Source organism: Scyliorhinus torazame, chromosome 18 (genome assembly GCF_047496885.1).
Source record: "Scyliorhinus torazame isolate Kashiwa2021f chromosome 18, sScyTor2.1, whole genome shotgun sequence".
Lineage (NCBI taxonomy): Eukaryota > Metazoa > Chordata > Chondrichthyes > Carcharhiniformes > Scyliorhinidae > Scyliorhinus > Scyliorhinus torazame.
In genome coordinates, this window is record NC_092724.1 from 14,869,380 (window position 1) to 14,888,130 (window position 18,751).

General features: G+C 45.0%; 1 protein-coding gene across 6 annotated transcripts; it reads left to right on the top strand.

The window, feature by feature from the left end:
* The first annotated feature begins 622 nt into the window (after positions 1 to 622).
* On the top strand, positions 623 to 18,376 carry LOC140394965 (GTP-binding protein Di-Ras2-like). 6 transcript variants are annotated; one of them, XM_072482212.1, is made up of 3 exons: positions 623 to 876; positions 1,863 to 2,033; positions 15,138 to 18,376. In XM_072482212.1, exon 3 carries the CDS (start codon positions 15,157 to 15,159, stop codon positions 15,751 to 15,753), a length of 597 nt encoding a protein of 198 aa, XP_072338313.1. In that variant the 5' UTR covers positions 623 to 876; positions 1,863 to 2,033; positions 15,138 to 15,156; the 3' UTR covers positions 15,754 to 18,376. The 6 variants fall into 6 exon arrangements, with proteins under 6 accessions (XP_072338313.1, XP_072338312.1, XP_072338309.1 ...); XM_072482211.1 differs by having other exon boundaries at positions 623 to 823; XM_072482208.1 differs by lacking the exon at positions 623 to 876 and adding an exon at positions 1,207 to 1,500.
* Positions 18,377 to 18,751: the final 375 nt, after the last annotated feature.

The window sequence follows — 18,751 nt, forward strand, 5'->3', positions numbered from 1 at the left end:
GAGACAGGCTTGATGACCGGCGCAGACATGATGGGCTGAAGGGCCTCTTACTGTGCTGTCAAACTCTATGTCCTGGAGTTGGACTTGAACCTTGAGCTTCAGGCTCAGAAGCAGGGCCACTACCTACTGCGCACAGCAAGATCCCACAAAGTGCAATGTGATAATGGCTAGGTAATTGGTTTTTTTGTGTGATGTTTTTTGAAGGATAAATGTTGGCCAGGACAGCTCCCCTGTTCTTCAATTAGGCTCATGGGGTCGACATGAAAGGTGTGTGTGTGTGGGGGGGGGGGGGGGGGTACTGTAACATCTCAGCATCTCTGACAGTGAAGACATTCTGATGACAGATCACAGACAGGAACGTCAGCTCAGTTTCTCTCTCCTCAGAGATGTTGTCTGACCTGCTGAGTATTTCCAGCATTTTCTGTTTTTTACATCACTACCTGCCTTCCCCGTGTGTCATACTGTGTACACTGTGAATAGAATGTATATTGTGTCAGAATCAAAATGCAATTACAGGGAAGCTTTGTTTTCACATTGTGTTGCATCCAAATTCGGAATAAGGCATTTTGTAACCTTCACTGAGAAAGTGGCCTTGGCAATTTGTGAATCAGGTGGTCATAAAATAGCAATAAAATGATAACCCAAAGGTAACTTATTCGTGGCGAATTGTCAAGTGACCTGAACCCAGCCATTAGATCACACCCCCACGTAGCCATCCTTCTACATATAATTTCGGAACCGCTTTATGAACACTTGCACTGCACGTGTTCTAGAAGGAAAGGACAAGCACTCGACTCATTACTTGATGTTGGATCTGCAAGAGGTAATTCTATTTCGAGTGGAGTTGGAGAATGTGATTAGTGGAGCCACGAGAAGGTTACTAATAGACTTCCTTTTAGTGTAAAAACTGTTTAATTTAAGGGAAAGAAAAGTAATGTGATCTGGACAGTGTGCCTGTCTGGATACAGAGAAATGTTGAAGGGAGCTTCAATCTGTTTAAAATAATGGGTCGAGGAATTGAAGCGATGTGCGGGCATCAAACGGTGTCACTTCGAGCGAGGCTAAATTTGGGTCGGAGAAAATTATGCATGTGGGGGCTTAAAAATGGGCAAATTGGAACAAATTGCTACAGAGGCGGTTTTTATTTGGGAGTGGGGAGTCATTGGGAGTTATCGGGGAGTCACTATTGGGAGTTTCGAGGCTAGCGAAGTTACTCGGAGGGAAAGGAGACAGTGTTGTGAGGTTTACAGTGAAAACCTCCAGGAAATGTTGGGCGGGACCTGTATTGCCAGGCGGAATGTCCCGGCAACTGATAAAGCGTTCGATTGCCATTGAGTTACTGAAAAGCGCTCCCCATTCACCCCAGGACCTGACTCGATCAAATGAGAGAGAATCTGCAGTCGGTCAGAGCTACACATCTCTCTCTCTCTCTCTTGGCCTTCCCTTTTATTGCAGGGACAAGATGATCTTAGTCCCACCGTGAGGGGATGAACGGGAGAGGTAGGGGGAACAAAAAGCAAGTGGGTGCTTTGTGTATGCCGCCTAGTTGATTTTTTACTGGAAAGCATCCGCGTCTAATGCGATAGAATTCATGGATGAATGGAGACTGGTGTGTGTGGGGGCGGGGCGGGGGGGGGGGGGGGGGGGGGGAGAGAGAGAACTGACCGTCTTACATTCATGAGGCGGCTGTAAGTATCAGCACTTTCCTGTTTCACTGTGGAATTGTTACAGAATTATTACAAACTAGGATCAGAAACATGGTAAGCTAAACATACTGGGCGCTGTGATTGTGAGGGGTTTCTGTTTATATAAATATACATGTGTGTGCCTGTGTATGTGTACAAATATATAAATAACTTCAGTTCCAGGAGGTTGGAGGAATGTGCTGAGCCCGGGAGCTGTCCGCGCTGATGTGGTGCTGAAAGAAGCCAGCGAGAATGTGAAGGAGAGTCACTTATTCACACACCCAGACAATAGACTGACTGGATCTGGGCAACATCGCCGCGCTGCACCCACCCCCCTCCACACTGAAGGTAGTTGTCATTGTGTTGATGTGCCGATGCACTTTCTCCTTCTATATGTCTCGCTGCTGACACTGACAATTTCCCAACTGTGTGTGCAATGCATTCATAAGGAATTGTGTGTGTTTGCTCAACCAGCTTCTGCAGAGCGAGGGTGGGAGGCCACAGTGTTTTTTTCAGGAACCTGGGAAGGTAGGATTTAAACAGCATTGGATCATTATGAGTTAGTGTTCCAGGTGCAGAGAAGACAAAAACGTGGTGTGTGTGTGGGGGGGGGGGGGGGGCGGGGGGCGGAATGTACATCCTCCATCGCTGAAAATAGATGTACACATGTTTCGCCCCCACAACCCAAAGATGTGCAGGGTAGGTGGATTGGCCACGCCAAATTGCCCCTTAATTGGAAAAAATGAATTGGGTACTCTAAATTTATTTTTAAAAAAAGAATTGAAACCAAAGTTTCTCTGATATTCTAATAACAAGGTGATAACTGAGGTGATCCGGCCCCACTGGCATCATGATTTATTTTACAGTGAGATTTTAAGACCATCTGGGAAATAGAAAAAAAAACTATGTATTACATAAATATAAAGACAATCAATTTCACCCCTAACATATTATGGCTACAGGAGGAGAGATAGCATGGTTTGTTGTACCTGGGTGATTTCAAATGAATTGGATATTGGATAAACTGAATAATCAAATGGTGCCGTGGGTGGAAATTACACTCAATGCAGTTATTGAGTGCGTTGAATGCTCAAATAGTTTTGTTCGAATGATGTTCATTTTTACAGGGACAGGGAAATTTGAGGGGATGAATGTAGCCAGCAGGATTGAGTTGATTACTAAGCACTTACAACAGCCAGAAGGTAAAATGCGAAACCGCAAGTAAGCACTTCTTGAATCTTAGGTAGCTTTAAAAAATGTTTTAATGAATCAACCAGACTACATTTCTTTTGCACAGGAGATGGGTAAGTAACGGGGATTCTAACATCCATTCTTTATTCCAGGGGTCCAAGAGAATTTATCAGTTTAATAGCGACTGAAAAAAGATAACGAAAGGAACAAACATTTTGGGCTTAGAGATTTATTATATTTGCTAGTTAAAACAGAGGAATTCCTTTGTGTTTGATCCGGACAATGCATTGGAACCAGAGTTCATACTTGTGCACTGAGTTGTGTGGGACAATGAGACTCTGGTCAACAATAACTTTAGATCCCTCTAAACTCTCTTGTAGGTTAGATGCATCCTCGCCTCGTACACTTGCAGCACCTGCACGCTGCAATTCTTGGCCCGTGGCAATGACACACGTCAGGTGTCATTGTAAAAGTTTAATCACAGAATATAAAACTTTTAAAATCTTATTACACATAGGAACAGTCCTCTAATAGGATGCAAATAAGTTCAAAAATGAGTACATTACTATATAGGTGCCATGTAAGGATATGCCCTGTCGTGTTGGGTGTTCTGCTACACAGACGAACCAACACGGTTGCGGAAGGTACAACTCAGTTTTATTACTAACAATATTAACATTTGTAAACTGGTTACTGTGGTTCGTTCATTACCCTCTAGCCTGTGGACCCAGCCCTAACACTATCTTGGAGAGGCACTCAGCACATGGTGAATGTCTGAGTGGCTTGCTGTGAGCTCTGTGCCCTGAGCTGTCTCCTGCTGGAATCCATCGGAAGTGTCGTGTTCCCCGTTTTATAGTGTGTCTGCTCTTGCTTGTGATTGGCTGTGATGTTGCGTGTGTATTGATTGGTCCGTTGATCTGTCCATCAGTGTGTATGTGTGTTTGCACCATGATGTTTATCTGAATATCATGACATCCCCCTTTTTTACAAGAATATGTGCCTATGTGGTAATAAATATAGATGTGTACTGAGTGCAGCTGAATGTGTGTGTGTGCAATATCTACAACATGTACATGAGGCTAAACTATATACATAGGAAGGTGTCAGGTGCAACATAGCAACGAGGTTGTACCATCAACAAAACAAGTGTAAACATCAAGCATCAAAAACGAACTCCTGATACGACAATAGAGAAACTTATTAACATAGTGGCAGAAAACTTTTAATGAGTCCAATGTTCAAACAGGCTCATAAGTCCAGCCTAGTAGGTGGGCGACAAATTCGGGTTGACCGCCTCAAGGGTGGGTCAGGAACCACCGGCTGAGGAATGGGCCTGGCCACAGGCAGCAGAGGAATGGGCATGGTGGCAGGAAGCTCCACGAATTTGACATCAGGAACAACAGGAGGGCGTGGCACCGGCGTATGATCACGTAGCAAGCATGGAAGCAGGCGAAGAGCCCGGCGATTGCGCCGGGGAATGGAGCCATCAGGCATGCGAACCAGGAACGAGCGGGGAGCCACGCATCGGAGAACTTCGGCAGTTGCCGACCAGCCACCCTCCGGTAGGTGGATGCGGACGTTGCCTCCAGGCACCAAGGCAGGAAGATCAGTTGCCCGAGTGCCGTGTGCCACCTTCTGCTGAGCACGCTGCTGTCGCATCCTTTGCAGTACTGGAATGTGGGCGAGTGTAGGGACAAGAATGGATGGCACAGTGGTCCTGAGGGCGCAACCCATCAACAGCTGGGCTGGTGAGAGGCCAGTGGCTAGTGGGGCCGAACGATAAGCCAGCAGGGCTAAGCAGAAATCCGATCAGGCATCAGCAGCCTTGCAGAGGAGCCGCTTGACGATATGAATGCCCTTTTCCGCCTTGCCATTTGACTGGGGATGCAGAGGACTGGACGTCACGTGTGTGAAGCCATACGAAGCAGCAAAAGAAGACCATTCTTGGCTTGCAAAACAGGGCCCATTGTCCGACATGGCAGTAATCGGAATGCCATGTCGAGCGAAGGTGTCTTTGCATGCCCTTATGACAGCGGACGATGTTATATCGCGCAGGCGTATGACCTCTGGATAATTTGAAAAGTAATCTATGATGATTACGTAGTCCCTGCCAAGCGCATGAAAGAGGTCCACACCACCTTCGCCCAGAGGGATGTCACCAACTCATGGGGCCGAAGCGTCTCAGGGGGCTGCGCCGGCTGAAACCTTTGGCAGGTGGGGCAGTTGAGCACCATGTTGGCAATGCCGTCGCTGATGCCCGGCCAGTATACAGCTCCTCGGGCCCTCCATCTGCACTTCTCAATCCCGAGATGGCCTTCGTGCAGTTGGTCGAGGACCAGCTTGTGACTGCTGTGTGGAATCACAATCCGGTCCAGCTTTAGGAGGACACCGTCAATGACGGCCAAGTCGTCCCGGACATTGTAGAATTGTGGGCACTGTCCTTTGAGCCACCCTCCCGTCATGTGGCGCATCACACGTTGTAGAAGGGGGTCAGCCGCAGTCTCCCGACGAATACGGGCCAGACTTGAATCGTCAGCTGGTAGATTGGCCGATGTGAAGGCCACATGCGCTTAGACTTGACAGACGAACCCCTCCGAATCGGGCGGTGTGCTCACTGCTCTGGATAGGGCATCCGCAACGATGAGGTCCTTACCCGGGGTGTAGACCAGTTGGAAGTCGTACCTCCGGAGCTTGAGCAGGATGCGCTGGAGGCGAGGGGTCATCTCGTTCAGGTTTTTATGTATGATGCTGACCAGGGGGCGATGGTCGGTTTCCACGGTGAACTGAGGGAGACCATACACGTAGTCGTGGAACTTATCTATTCTGGTCAACAAACCCAGGCACTCCTTCTCGATCTGCGCATAGCGCTGTTCTGTGGGGGTCATGGCCTGCGAGGCATAGGCGACCGGGGCCCATGATGCAGTGTCGTCCTGTTGCAGGAGTACCACCCCAATGCCGGACTGGCTGGCATCAGTCGAGATCTTCGTATCCCAAGAGGTGTCGAAGAACGCCAATACCGGGGCTGTGGTGTGCTTAATTTTGAGCTCCTCCCATTCCTTCTGGTGTGTGGGCAGCCACTGGAACTCCATGGTCTTCTTCACTAGGTGGCGAAGAGCCATTGTGTGGGAGGCAAGGTTGGGAATGAACTTCCCCAGGAAGTTGACTATGCCTAGAAAGCGTAGCACTGCTTTCTTGTCTGCCGGCTGCGGCATGGCTGTAAAGGCGCTCACTTTGTCTGCATCCGGACGCACTCCCGACCGGGATATATGGTGCCCCAGAAACTTTAGCTCAGTTTGGCCAAAGGAGCACTTTGCTCGGTTGAGGCGCAGGCCGTGTTCCCGTATCTGCGCAAATACACGCTGGAGACGACTGATGTGCTCCAGTGGTGTGGTGGACCAGATGATGACATCGTCAACATAGACGCGCACCCCTTCAATGCCCTCCATCATCTGTTCCATAATTCTGTGGAATACCTCGGATGCCGAGATGATGCCTAACGGCATTCTGTTATAGCAGAACCTGCCGAAAGGAGTGTTGAAGGTGCACAGCTTTCGGCTGGACTGATCCAGTTGGATCTGCCAAAAACCCTTCGAGGCATCAAGCTTTGTGAAAATTTTAGCCTGGGCCATTTCGCTCGTGATCTCCTCCCGTTGTGGTATGGGGTAGTGTTCCCTCATGATGTTGTTGTTCAGGTCTTTCCAGTCGATGCAGATCCAGAGTTCGCCAGAGGGCTTTTTAACGCACACCATGGAGCTGACCCATGGCGTGGGCTCCGTGACCCGGGATAGCACTCCTTGGTCCTGGAGATCCTGCAGCTGCTGCTTGAGGCGGTCTTTGAGTGGTGCTGGGACTCTACGAGGTGCGTGAATGACCGGGGTGGCATCCGGTTTTAACCGTATTCTGTAGGTATTGGGCAGTGTGCCCATGCCTTCGAATGCCTCCTGGTTGTGGGCGAGGAGCGAGTGGAGCTGTGCCCTAAATTCAGCATCCGGGAAGTTTGACGTGCCTTCTGGAGATAGAGCGTGTACCCGCTGAACAAGGTGGAGAACCTTGCATGCCTGTGCGCCTAGCAGGGAGTCCTTTGATGAACCAACAAACTCTAAGGACAGTGTGGCCTTATACGCATTGTGCGTCACCTGGAGCTGGCAGGATCGCATGGCCGGGATAACGTTTCCGTTATAGTCGACCATCTGACAGCGGGATGGCCGAATTGGTGGTCTGACCTTCAAGGCGTAGAAGGCTGACCATGCTATCAGGTTGGCGGAGGCACCAGTGTCCAGACGAAATGTGATTGGTGATTGGTTGACCGTTAGGGTGGCACACCATTCATCACCCGGATTGACACTGTTCATTGGCATCGGCTGGTGGGTCCTGCTTGGAGACATCCGGTTCCTGTCGATGACCGCAACGCGGAAGGCTTCTCGGTCGTCTGTATCGCCGGTCTGTATATCGCCCGGGTATGATTCGGAGTATGGAGGCTGAATGGTCCGCACGTTCCTGCGAGGCTGTCGGAATTGAGGAGCGTTGGCAGGTTGAGCTGCTCAGCAACAGGCAGCGTAGTGGCCCATCTTGTCACAGCGGATGCATTGTCGGTTCTTTGCTGGACATTGCCGCTTTAAATGTGCGGATCCACAGTTGCCGCACGTCGTGACGTCATGGCGTTCGTTGCGCCATCGCGCATGCGCAGTTCAGTCCTGCATAGAGCGTGCCTGCGCGTCACGTCCCTCTGCGTCGATGTCTCTTTTGGCGCGTACAAGCGCGGGAGGCCGTGAAAAGCGCGCGAAATGGCCGCCCCCATCCGGGCCGTAGGCCGGGAGGAACTCAATGGACGGGACCTGCTCGGCCTCGTAGGACCCCTGCCCTGCTGATTCGGCCGCGTAGGACCCCTGCCGTGCCGATTCGGCCACTTGGAATTGGGAGAAGCGTCTGGTCGCGTTTTCATGGAGGACGCAGGCTTCGATGGCGGCGGCTAGGGTGAGACTTTTTATCTTGAGGAGCTGCTGGCGTAGGGTGCCCAAGGTGACCCCAAAAAATATCTGGTCCCGAAGCATGGAAACGGAGGTGGCCTCGTAACCGCAGGACTGCGCAAGGATACGGAGGTGTGTAAGGAAAGATTGAAAAGGCTCATCCTTACCCTGCAGACGCTGCTGGAAGAGGTACCTCTCGAAACTCTCGTTCACCTCGACGCTGAAGTGTTGCTTGAGTTTGAGAAGGACCGTCTCGTACTTCGTCTTGTCCTCACCTTCCGCGAACACCAGGGAGTTGTAGATGTGGATGGCGTGTTGCCCTGTCGTGGAGAGGAGGAGGGCGATTTTCCTGGTGTCCGAAGCATTCTCCCTTTCTGTGGCTTCTAGGAAGAACTGGAAGCGCTGTTTGAACAACTTCCAGTTAACGCCGAGGTTTCCAGCGATTTGGAGCGGCTGCGGCGGGCTGATGGTGCCCATGGCGCAAGATGGCGGATTCCTGAGGAAGCGTAGGTAGGTCTCACAGGTACTGGGTTTCAATTCTAGGTACTATGTCGTGTTGGGTGCTCTGCTCCACAGACGAACCAACACGGTTGCGGAAGGTACAACTCAGTTTTATTACTTACAATATTAACGTTTGTAAACTGGTTACTGTGGTTCGTTCATTACCCTCTAACCTGTGGACCCAGCCCTAACACTGTCTTGGAGAGGCACTCAGCACATGGTGAATGTCTGAGTGGCTTGCTGTGAGCTCTGTGCCCTGAGCTGTCTCCTGCTGGAATCCATCGGAAGTGTCGTGTTCCCCGTTTTATAGTGTGTCTGCTCTTGCTTGTGATTGGCTGTGATGTTGCGTGTGTATTGATTGGTCCATTGATCTGTCCATCAGTGTGTATGTGTGTTTGCACCATGATGTTTATCTGAATATCATGACATGCCCCAGTCAAAAAAGCATATAGAAAAACAATTTGTTCCGAATTTGAAAGTTGTACATTTATGTGTGCATTGTCAGTTTTCCCCAATTTTTAGGAACATGTGCTGCAAAAACTTTTCTTCTATTTTTAGCAAGGATTTGAACATTCACGCTTATGAAAATAAGAAATATTAGCAGTTGTGCACTTACTCGTATCATGCTGTTTTGGGGAATGCAATATTCTTCCATTTTAGCCTTTCAGAACCAGCACCACACACTCTGACATCAAGCAGATGAAGTACATATAAACAATCTTTCTATACGCCTCTCAAATTCCTGGACATCCAATTCTTTAGGTCAAGATTTTCTCATCTCTGTCTTTTACAGCTGAGCAAAGTTGTCTCTTTTATTCCTTTTTGTGGGTAGGTTTGGGCTCTGGATGATTAGGAAGTGGGTTGAGATTGTCTAATTCCACAGTGAAAGAAATACTTTCATTTCATGAGTCTATCCTTCACCTCTCTCCCACTTCAGCCCATAACAAGAGAGAGAGAGAGAAAGACAGTGGGATGGTCAGTTCAGGAATAAATCTCTCCAGAAAACCATCTGAGTTATTTCAAATTGGACAAGGTTGGAGAGAGGCTCTGAAGTTAGGGGGTAAAGTATTTTCTAATGAGGATGCACTTCAGGGCTGTAAATGTATCAGTGTTTGCAGATTGTATTATAGATAGCTGCATGCAGTGCTGATATGTGGTTCAGTTTGTTTTGTAACCTTCAAATCCTTTGCTCGCACGCTGTACTTTGCTAAATGTTGCTTTTTTAAATATAAATTTAGAGGACTCAATTCATTTTTTCCAATTAAGGGGCAATTTAGCATGGCCAATCCACCTACCCTGTACATCATTGGGTTGTGGGGGCAAAACCCACGCAAACACGGGGAGAATGTGCAAACACCACACGGACAGTGACCCAGAGCTGGGATTGAACCTGGGACCTCGGCGCCGTGAGGTAGCAGTGCTAGCCACTGTGCCATCGTGCTGACCACTTGCTAAATGTTGTTAATAAGATGTAACAGAACTTGTCTATGCCAATTAACTTTGAGCCATCTTCAGTTAGTTTTAATAGTCATGTTGTTATGTGGCATTGTTCCCAGTCTGATTCGTTAATCTATTTTAGTCAACAAAGATAACAATAGATAGTTGATCTGTCTTAATGAAGATTCTTTGAGACAGATCTTACTCCATTGGGTTCTCTCTCCTGTTATATTGAATGTGATCAGTTTTATTTCTAATATGACTTAGTTTCTTTTCAAGTGTTGAATTACTCTGGTTTCATTATTTTTCTTCCTCAAATGCTGGAAAGGTGAGAATTTGTGTGGCTAGCACATTAAAAAATGCTTTGCTCGAAGCTTATGAATGAATCAACTATACTCTCTTGGTTACAACTGTAAATTGCCATTCAAATAACTTCTTTGGAAAGTTATTGGGAAGGAACTCCTCAGATGAAAGATAAAACACCAGTTCAACTGAACAATGTCTCTTTTGAGGACCACAATTTGGAGCACTCTTCATTTCCAAATTCCAATCTTTAAATGTACTCTGAGTGCATATAGCTACTTGCATATTGAAGATCAGATTGAAGAAACATTGGTACTTCCCATTGGCATCATGTGTCTTGGTTAGAATGCAACCACACAAAAGCTCTTTGTAGCAATTCACACATAAAGTACTGTCTAATCACTGACACATGAATGTTCCCCCTCCAAAGTTACTGTCAGTGAATATTGTAATAGTGATAAAGCAACAGCTTAAAGCTCCAAGCTGTCATGTTGCAATGTGAGTTAGTGTCATTAGATATAGGCAAGACTACTTGAATTTATATTCTAGTTGTTTTTCCTAATGGGAAACTTTATTTCTGTCCATTGACAACCAGTTCTTTTTTAAAGATATCCATGGAAGAATGTTTAAATTCCTGGTAGTACCTAATTTGATTCTTGTAAAAGTGGGGCAGCACGGTGGCACAGTGGTTAACACTGCTGCCTCATAGCACCAGAGACCCGGGTTCAATTCCAACCTTGGGTGACTGTCCGTATAGAGTTTGCACATTCTCCCTGTGTCTGCGTGTGTCAAGAATATTTGAGGATGTGTTAATTTGACCATGACAAGAGTAAGATGGTAATAGTAAGAGATCTGTGAGATATATTTAGCTGGGAAACAAAGTCCAGCCTACACCAAAGAGTCAGTTCAAAGTGATATTACTAAACCACAAGATTTTTGGACAATTGAACAAAAGGAACTGTAACATGTTACATGGAAGCACTAACAATCTCATTGAAGAATGTGGTCAAAACTAATTGTGTCTTGGTGGAATGACGACGCGCATCGTGAAAATGTTGTTCAATTGAAGGCATTAAATTCTAGATACCCAAGGCAGGACCAAGTAAATTATAAAATGATTAAATGAGGACTAGTGAGGACAGCACGGTGGCGCGGTGGTTAGCACTGCTGCCTCACGGCGCCGAGGTCCCAGGTTCGGTCCCGGCTCTGTGTCACTATCCGTGTGGAGTTTGCACATTCTCCCCGTGTTTGCGTGGGTTTCGCCCCCACAACCCAAAGGTGTGCAGGGTAGGTGGATTGGCCACACTAAATTGCCCCTTAATTGGAAAAAATGAATTGGGTACTCTAAATTTATAACAAAAAAAATGAGGACGAGGGATAATAAATAAATCCTTATATTACCTTTATGTCATAGAATCATAGAATTTACAGTGCAGAAGGAGGCCATTTAGGATAAACTGATGGTCTATTCAATTAAGAAAATTAGGACATCGAAGTCAAGACACAGCTTATTATGATTTTCTGTAGAGCAGCTACAAATTCAGAAGTAATAGTTATTGACATTGGAAGTGATAAATTCCTGTAAAATAATCTGGTAAAGAACATTTTTCTATCTATGTAATGAGAGCAAATGTCTGTGTAGGTCCTGATTGAAAGACAGAAGAGATAGGATTAGAATGGAGTCAGTTGCTGAGATTGTAATTTAGAGAGAAGATTAGTTCTCAACTTTATTTTTTTAATATAAATTTAAGAGTGCACAATTATTTTTTTTTCCTAATTAAGGGGCAATTTAGCGTGGCCAATCCACCTACCCTGCACATGTTTGGGTTGTAGGGGTGAGACCCACGCAGACACGGGGAGAATATGCAAACTCCACATGGACAGTGACCCGGGGCTGGGATCGAACCCAGGTGCTCGGTGCCATGAGTCAACAGTGCTAACCACTGTGCCGCCCAGGTTCTCAATTTTAAGTAGCTTGGCAAACATCTACTTGGAGAAGTAGGGCTAGAAAGAAGGAAAGACTTGTATTTATATTACACTTTTCACTACAACTAGATTTCTCAAAGCACTTTACAGCCAATGAACCACTTTTTTTTTAGGTGTAGACATTGTAAAGATCTAGGGATAGAATCACTGCAGACGGCAGATAAACTATCTTTTACAAAGACTAACTGATTGAAGGGGAACATTGTTTCTAAGTGTGGCTGGCCACAATGATAAGGTACAACTACAGCAACTACACAAAAGCTACGGAAATCATTGTGGACACTAACAGTCAACCAAAACCTTTTCATGGAAGAAATGCACCTTCTAATTTGTTGATGAATCCATTTCTTACAATTACGGAGAGTTTAGAAATGGAAAGAATCATACAAAGGTAATACAGCCAACCTGTTGAAAGTACAGATAGAGAAATTGGCAGGAGCTGGAAGCCTGAGGAAAGTCAGGAGGCGTTTCTGACACATCGGCCTTCCCACTGCCAGGGAATTAAATCTGCAAAGAACTCCAGGACAGGTTTGCCAGCTTACACCACAGCTACTGATGTAAAACTGGCAGCTACAGTTTAGGTTATGGCCACACAGAACTACCTTCACGTTGCTTGGCGCTGAATCTCTCTGTTTTCTTATAGTCCTGCCTGGGAAAGAGATCTGTGCATGCCTGGTAGAGCTCTGTATAACTTGCAAGAAATGTAAATGTTTAGAGTACAGACAGGGACAGGAGAATCCTTAAATATTTAAATTGAGATCAGTTAAGTTTACAAATGTCTAGAGGCCTCTGTGAAGTCAGTATACTGCACATGACACAACTCTGGATTTACACTCAGACAATTCTGAGATGACGGCCTCAGCTACATACCCTATAAAAATGTATTTTCAAATATTTGTTCACTTTCTTTTTAAAAGTTAAAATGGATTCTCCCTCCACTACAGTTTGAGATATCATGGCCTACCAACTCTCCATATAATTAAAATACTTGCATTTATGTAGCACCTTTTAAGACCCCAGGTTATCCCAAAGCACTTTACAATGAAGGAAGTATTTTTGGAGAGTCAGTGTTGTTATCTGGCAAATGCATCAGTCAATTTTAAGGTAGCAACGTTTCACAGGCAGTACCCCAATAATGACCAGATAATCTTTCTTAATGATGTTGGATAAAAGATAAATGTTGGCAGTTCACTGAGGAAGAACTCCTCTGCACATTTTCAGAGCAGTCTGATGGCGCCTCCCTCAGTACTGCCTGAGAGAGTCAGCCTAGATTATATGCTCAAATCTTTGAACAAAGAAAGAACAAAGAACAATACAGCACAGGAACAGGCACTTAGGCCTTCCAAGCCTGTACCGATCATGATACCACCTTTGGCCAAAACCCTTAACACTTACTTGTGCTGTATCCCTCTATACCCATCCTACGCATGTGTTTGTCAAGATGCCTTTTGAACTCCATTAATGCATGCACTCACAACCTCCCTGGCAACGCATTCCAGGCACTCACCACCCTCTGCGTATAAAACCTGCCTTGCACATCTCCTCTAAACCTTGCCCCACGGACCTCAAATCTATTCCCCCTGGTGACTGACCTCTCCACCCTGTGAAAGAGTGCCTGCCCATCCACTCGATCCATGCCCCTCATAACCTTGTGGACCTCTATCAGGTCACCCCTCATCCTCCGTCGTTCTAATGAAAACAGTCTGAGTCTTTTCAGCCTCTCCACCTAGCTAACACCCTCCAGACCAGGCAACATCCTGGTAAACCTGCTCTGCACCCTTCCCAAAGCCGCCACATCCTTTTGGTAGTGTGCTGACCAAAATTGTGCGCAATATTCCAAGTGCGGCCTTACCAAGGTTCTATGCAACTATAGCATGACTTGCCTGTTTTTATACTCGATGCCCCGTCCAAGCAAGCATTCCGTATGTGTTCTTGACTACCTTGTCCACTTGTGCTGCCACTTTCAAAGACCTGTGGACCTGCACGCCCAGATTTCTCTGACTTTCTATATTCCTAAGAGTATTGCCATTTACGGTATATTTCCCCTCTACATCAGACCTACCAAAATGCATTACCTCACATTTGTCTGGATTAAACTCCACTTGCCATTTCTCTGCCCAGGTTTGAAGTGGAGCTTGAACCCACAACCTTCTGACTCAGAGGTGAGGATGCTACCACTGAGATGGAACCCAACCACTCCCTTCATTCTTTTGCCGATGCTCTTCAAATTTATATCCTCTGGTTACCAATTGACTTACCAGTAATGATTAACCTCCTGTTCCAGTTAAAAGGCTCTCATAACAAAATGGAACAAAATCGACTCCACCTAGAATCATTTTTCTTTTCGAAGGTTATTTTAGCAGTGAATATGTTACCACGGATGGTTTGGACATTAATGAGTTGCATCAATGCTAACAGGTGGGATTTTTCTGGCTTGCATGTCAGAAACAGAGCTCCTTTGCTCATTACTGCAACTTACCTTTGTGTTAAAAGTTCTCTTTGATAACCAAAAGAGGTTGCCTTTTAAAAAAAAAAAAATTTAGACTACCCAATTATTTTTTTCCCAATTAAGGGGCAATTTAGCGTGGCCAATCCACCTAACCTGCACATTTTTGGGTTGAGGGGGTGAAACTCACTCAGACATGGGGAGACTGTGCAAACCCCACACGGACTGTGACCCGGAGCTGGGATCGAACCCGAGTTCTCAGCGCCTTTGTCAGCAGTGCTAACCACTACGCCACAGTGACACACTAGAGGTTGCCTTTAATATGAAATGAAAAATGAAAATCGCTTATTGTCACAAGTAGGCTTCAAATAAAGTTACTGTGAAAAGCCCCTAGTCGCAACATTCCGCCGCCTGTTCGGGGAGGCTGGTACTGGAATTGAACCGTGCTGCTGGCCTGCCTTGGTCTGCTTTAAAAGCCATTGATTTAGCCCTGTGCTGATGTAATTAAACTGAAGCAGATGACTAAATCATTGAGAAATTTTGTGATGATCCATATTTTTAATTAAAATTGGCTATTGATAATATCTGTTGGATTATTGTTTTATTATTACTTATCTGTAGGTAAGAAGACCCCGAAAAAATGCCTGAACAGAGTAATGATTATAATGTGGTGGTGTTTGGGGCTGGAGGTGTTGGAAAAAGCTCCCTGGTGCTACGTTTTGTCAAGGGGACATTTCGTGAGACTTACATTCCCACTATTGAAGATACCTACAGGCAGGTAATCAGCTGTGATAAAAGTGTCTGCACTCTTCAGATCACTGACACCACAGGCTCCCACCAATTCCCAGCCATGCAGCGCCTCTCCATTTCCAAAGGACATGCTTTCATCTTGGTCTACTCAATCTGCAGCCGACAGTCCCTGGAGGAGCTGAAACCCATCTATCAACAGATTCTTCAGATCAAAGGCAATATCGAGAACATCCCAGTCATGTTGGTGGGGAACAAGTGTGACGAAACAGTCAAGGAGGTGGACAACAAGGTAGGGGAAGCCTTGGCTAAGGAATGGAAGTGCGCCTTCATGGAAACCTCAGCCAAGCTGAATTATAACGTCAAGGAGCTTTTCCAGGAACTACTTAATTTGGAAAAGCGCAGATCCATGAGCCTGAATATTGATGGGAAGAAGTCCAAACAACAGAAGAGAACAGAGAAATTAAAGGGAAAATGCAGCATCATGTAGACACTACTCTTCAGTCAAATGGATGGCTTTGTTTATTTGAATAAGACTATTAGAACAACTCTAAGGAAGGCCATCCTCTTGTTGCTTACCAATGCTCCATCCTGTCCTCTATAAGCTTACTGGAAATCTGTACCTCACCAATATCAGATTTCATTTGTTTCATGTATTGCACTTTCTAGTTATTTACAGTTAAGGCAATAACACTTCTTAAACATTCTGTGCATATACATTAATCAAAGGCAAAGGTATGTGACTCAGACACAAGCAGATGAACCTTAGCAGGTCACCACTGGAATCATTCCTCAATGGGCTTGATGTTGGAGTTCTTTTGCAGTCTTCCAAGTATCCCCGGCATTGTGAAGTTCTAGATAGGATGGTGGTTGCATATATGACCCTGGTAGGTATGTTAGTTTATGTATTCTGGGTCTCTGTGGCTATCCAACCATGCCCCTTCATCATAATGTAATTTACTGAATGTATTAACTTTTTAAACTTAAATATTTAAAAAGCACACACTCTAATCTCAAAGTAGACTTTGTGGCCTGTGGTATAAATTGCCACCAACAAGTATAATAACTGTAACCATTCAATAGTAGTTATGTAATTGTCATGCTATCCAGTTTAGAAGTTATCTAACTATGTCCAACCTCATTAAGTAAATTGTTAGTTACTCTTCACATCAAATCTAATTGTGGTAACTGGCCGTTACTGAGATAAGAACAAGCAATGACAATAAAAGCACAATATTGGGAAGGCGGGAACAAGCCAAGCAACATGCAAACCCTGCACCAAATACCCCACAGATCTAAAGCATGGTACAAGTGCCTATTGAGGGGCAGAGGTAGTGGGAAGAGAGCTTTTACTATTTAACCCACCAAAGTTTTGCACTAGACACCCTAGTTTGGTTTGACTTCTGGTCAGTCCCACATAAATAAAAAAAACTCTGTGTATGGTTGAGAATTAAGCAGTTGTCTTCTCAGACGTTTGTGGAGTCAGTAGAATGTACTGGGGTACAACTCTCAGTACATATCAAAGCTCTTTTAACAAGTCATTGTTTGCTTGATTAAAAAAGATCATCAGTTACAATGTAAATTAGGATAGAGAAAAGGCTAAGAAAAGATATAGCATCTTAATATTTTTTTTTGATAATGCATCATTTACTGTCCTATATTTAAGCATAACCTCGTGCTATAAAGCAAAAAAAAATTAAACATATAACAACATGCATATAGCTTGCCTGATTATGCTCTAACTATTGCAGAAAAGTTGTTTTACTGGTAAATTTTGCTGAATTTTCAGTACCTTAAGCAGTGCTATTTTTGGAGCTCTAAGAATCTCCCGATATGCATTGCACAAAATGTTTATATCTATTCGCACGGTGCTCATGTACTTGTTTTTTTTTCGGTGTTTGCATTGAATTATTATTGTATGTACCACCATAAATGTCTTTCCAATTTTCCTGAATGGATCAGTAAATCACTTGGCATCTTGATAGCAGTATTTTGTCACCAGATATTCTCACACTGGGCATTGTGCCCTGACGGTGTAACCTCAGCACATACATCAAAACACAGCAATTTTTCGGATCAGAAGGCATTCATTCCCCACACACTCAGTCCCAGGTTTTAGCAGAGCTGAGGCTGTCAAATCAAAGACAACATTGTACAATTACATTGGGCCCAATGGAGGAATTGTACTTAGATTGTCAAAAGTTATCCTGAAGGACTCCATTATATGGCGAACATCATGACCTAGATTTTCAAATTCCCATTGCAAAGTTGGAATGCTAAAACTAAATATGATTTACTCATTGATATTTTGAGAACTTTCTGTCTACTCCCAGTTGGCTCCAGGACATTTATTGATTCACGTCCTATTATCAGCAAACATTCTCCCAGTTTTCCACCTTTCACTCATTCAAGCAGACTGCTTGACTCCTCCTGTTTGATAATCATTTGCCCTGTGGAATCATGCATGGAAAATCTACAGAGAATTTCAGTCTTAAGAGTACGTAACAGCTTTTCATAATACTGCGAGCCAGTTAACTTACAAAACATAGTTCAACACCTTGGTTAATGCATTAGTGAACCATAAGACCAAAAGACATAGGAACAGAATTAGGCCACTTGGCCCATCAAGTCTGCTCCACCATTCAATCATGGCTGATATTTTTCTCATCCCCATTCTCCTGCCTTTTCCCCATATCCCATTAATCAAGAACCTATCTGTCTCTATCTTAAACACATTCAGTGATTTGGCCTCCACAGCCTTCTGTAGCAAAGAGTTCCACAAAGGCTTCACTTGGAGATGCATGTGAAATTGGAATGCCAACCAGACTGAACTTTGCAAGGCTGACCAGTTATCTGCAATACATGCAGTGCAATAGAGTTTAGGCCATGGGTACCAAAGTCAATGTTTGCATCATAACATCTATTTACTCCAATGCATGAAGGGACATCAGTTGACAATGCAGCTTCAATGGCCAGAATTATACAGGATACTTTTTTGAAACTTACCATCTATTGTAGAAAATAGTCTTCCTTTAACATATAAACTGCCATGTCTCCCTCTCTGTAACATGTTTGCTGAATGTGTTTTTATGAATAAAATGCTGGCAATATGACTGCTGTTGTTTTGTGGAAGCAGGAGACAGTTAAACTGTACTACACACCGTGTGATTAAATATGTTGACCCAAGGGGCTAAATGGATAGGTGCTCTGCCTTGAATGGAAAGACCCACAACAGAGCAGAGGTTCCAGGGATTTAGGCATTGCCTTCTTCAGAGCTGGCGAATTTCAGCTGGCGAGGCAATGGGATGTTACATTTAACCTCAGATTCGACCACCAGTTTCTAACCTGTGACCCTTGCTGAAAAGTGCAAAGAAAGAAAGAACGCGCACATCATTAGGATGTCCCAAGAAATTTCAAACAGTGGCAGAGGATAGTTTACATCCCCCTGAAGGAGCAGATGAGGCTTTGCTTTAATGTCTCATCCAAGA

Coding starts and splice junctions, on each gene's coding strand:
- LOC140394965 (XM_072482212.1), top strand. CDS start 15,157: ATGCCTGAACAGAGTAATGATTATAATGTGGTGGTGTTTGGGGCTGGA.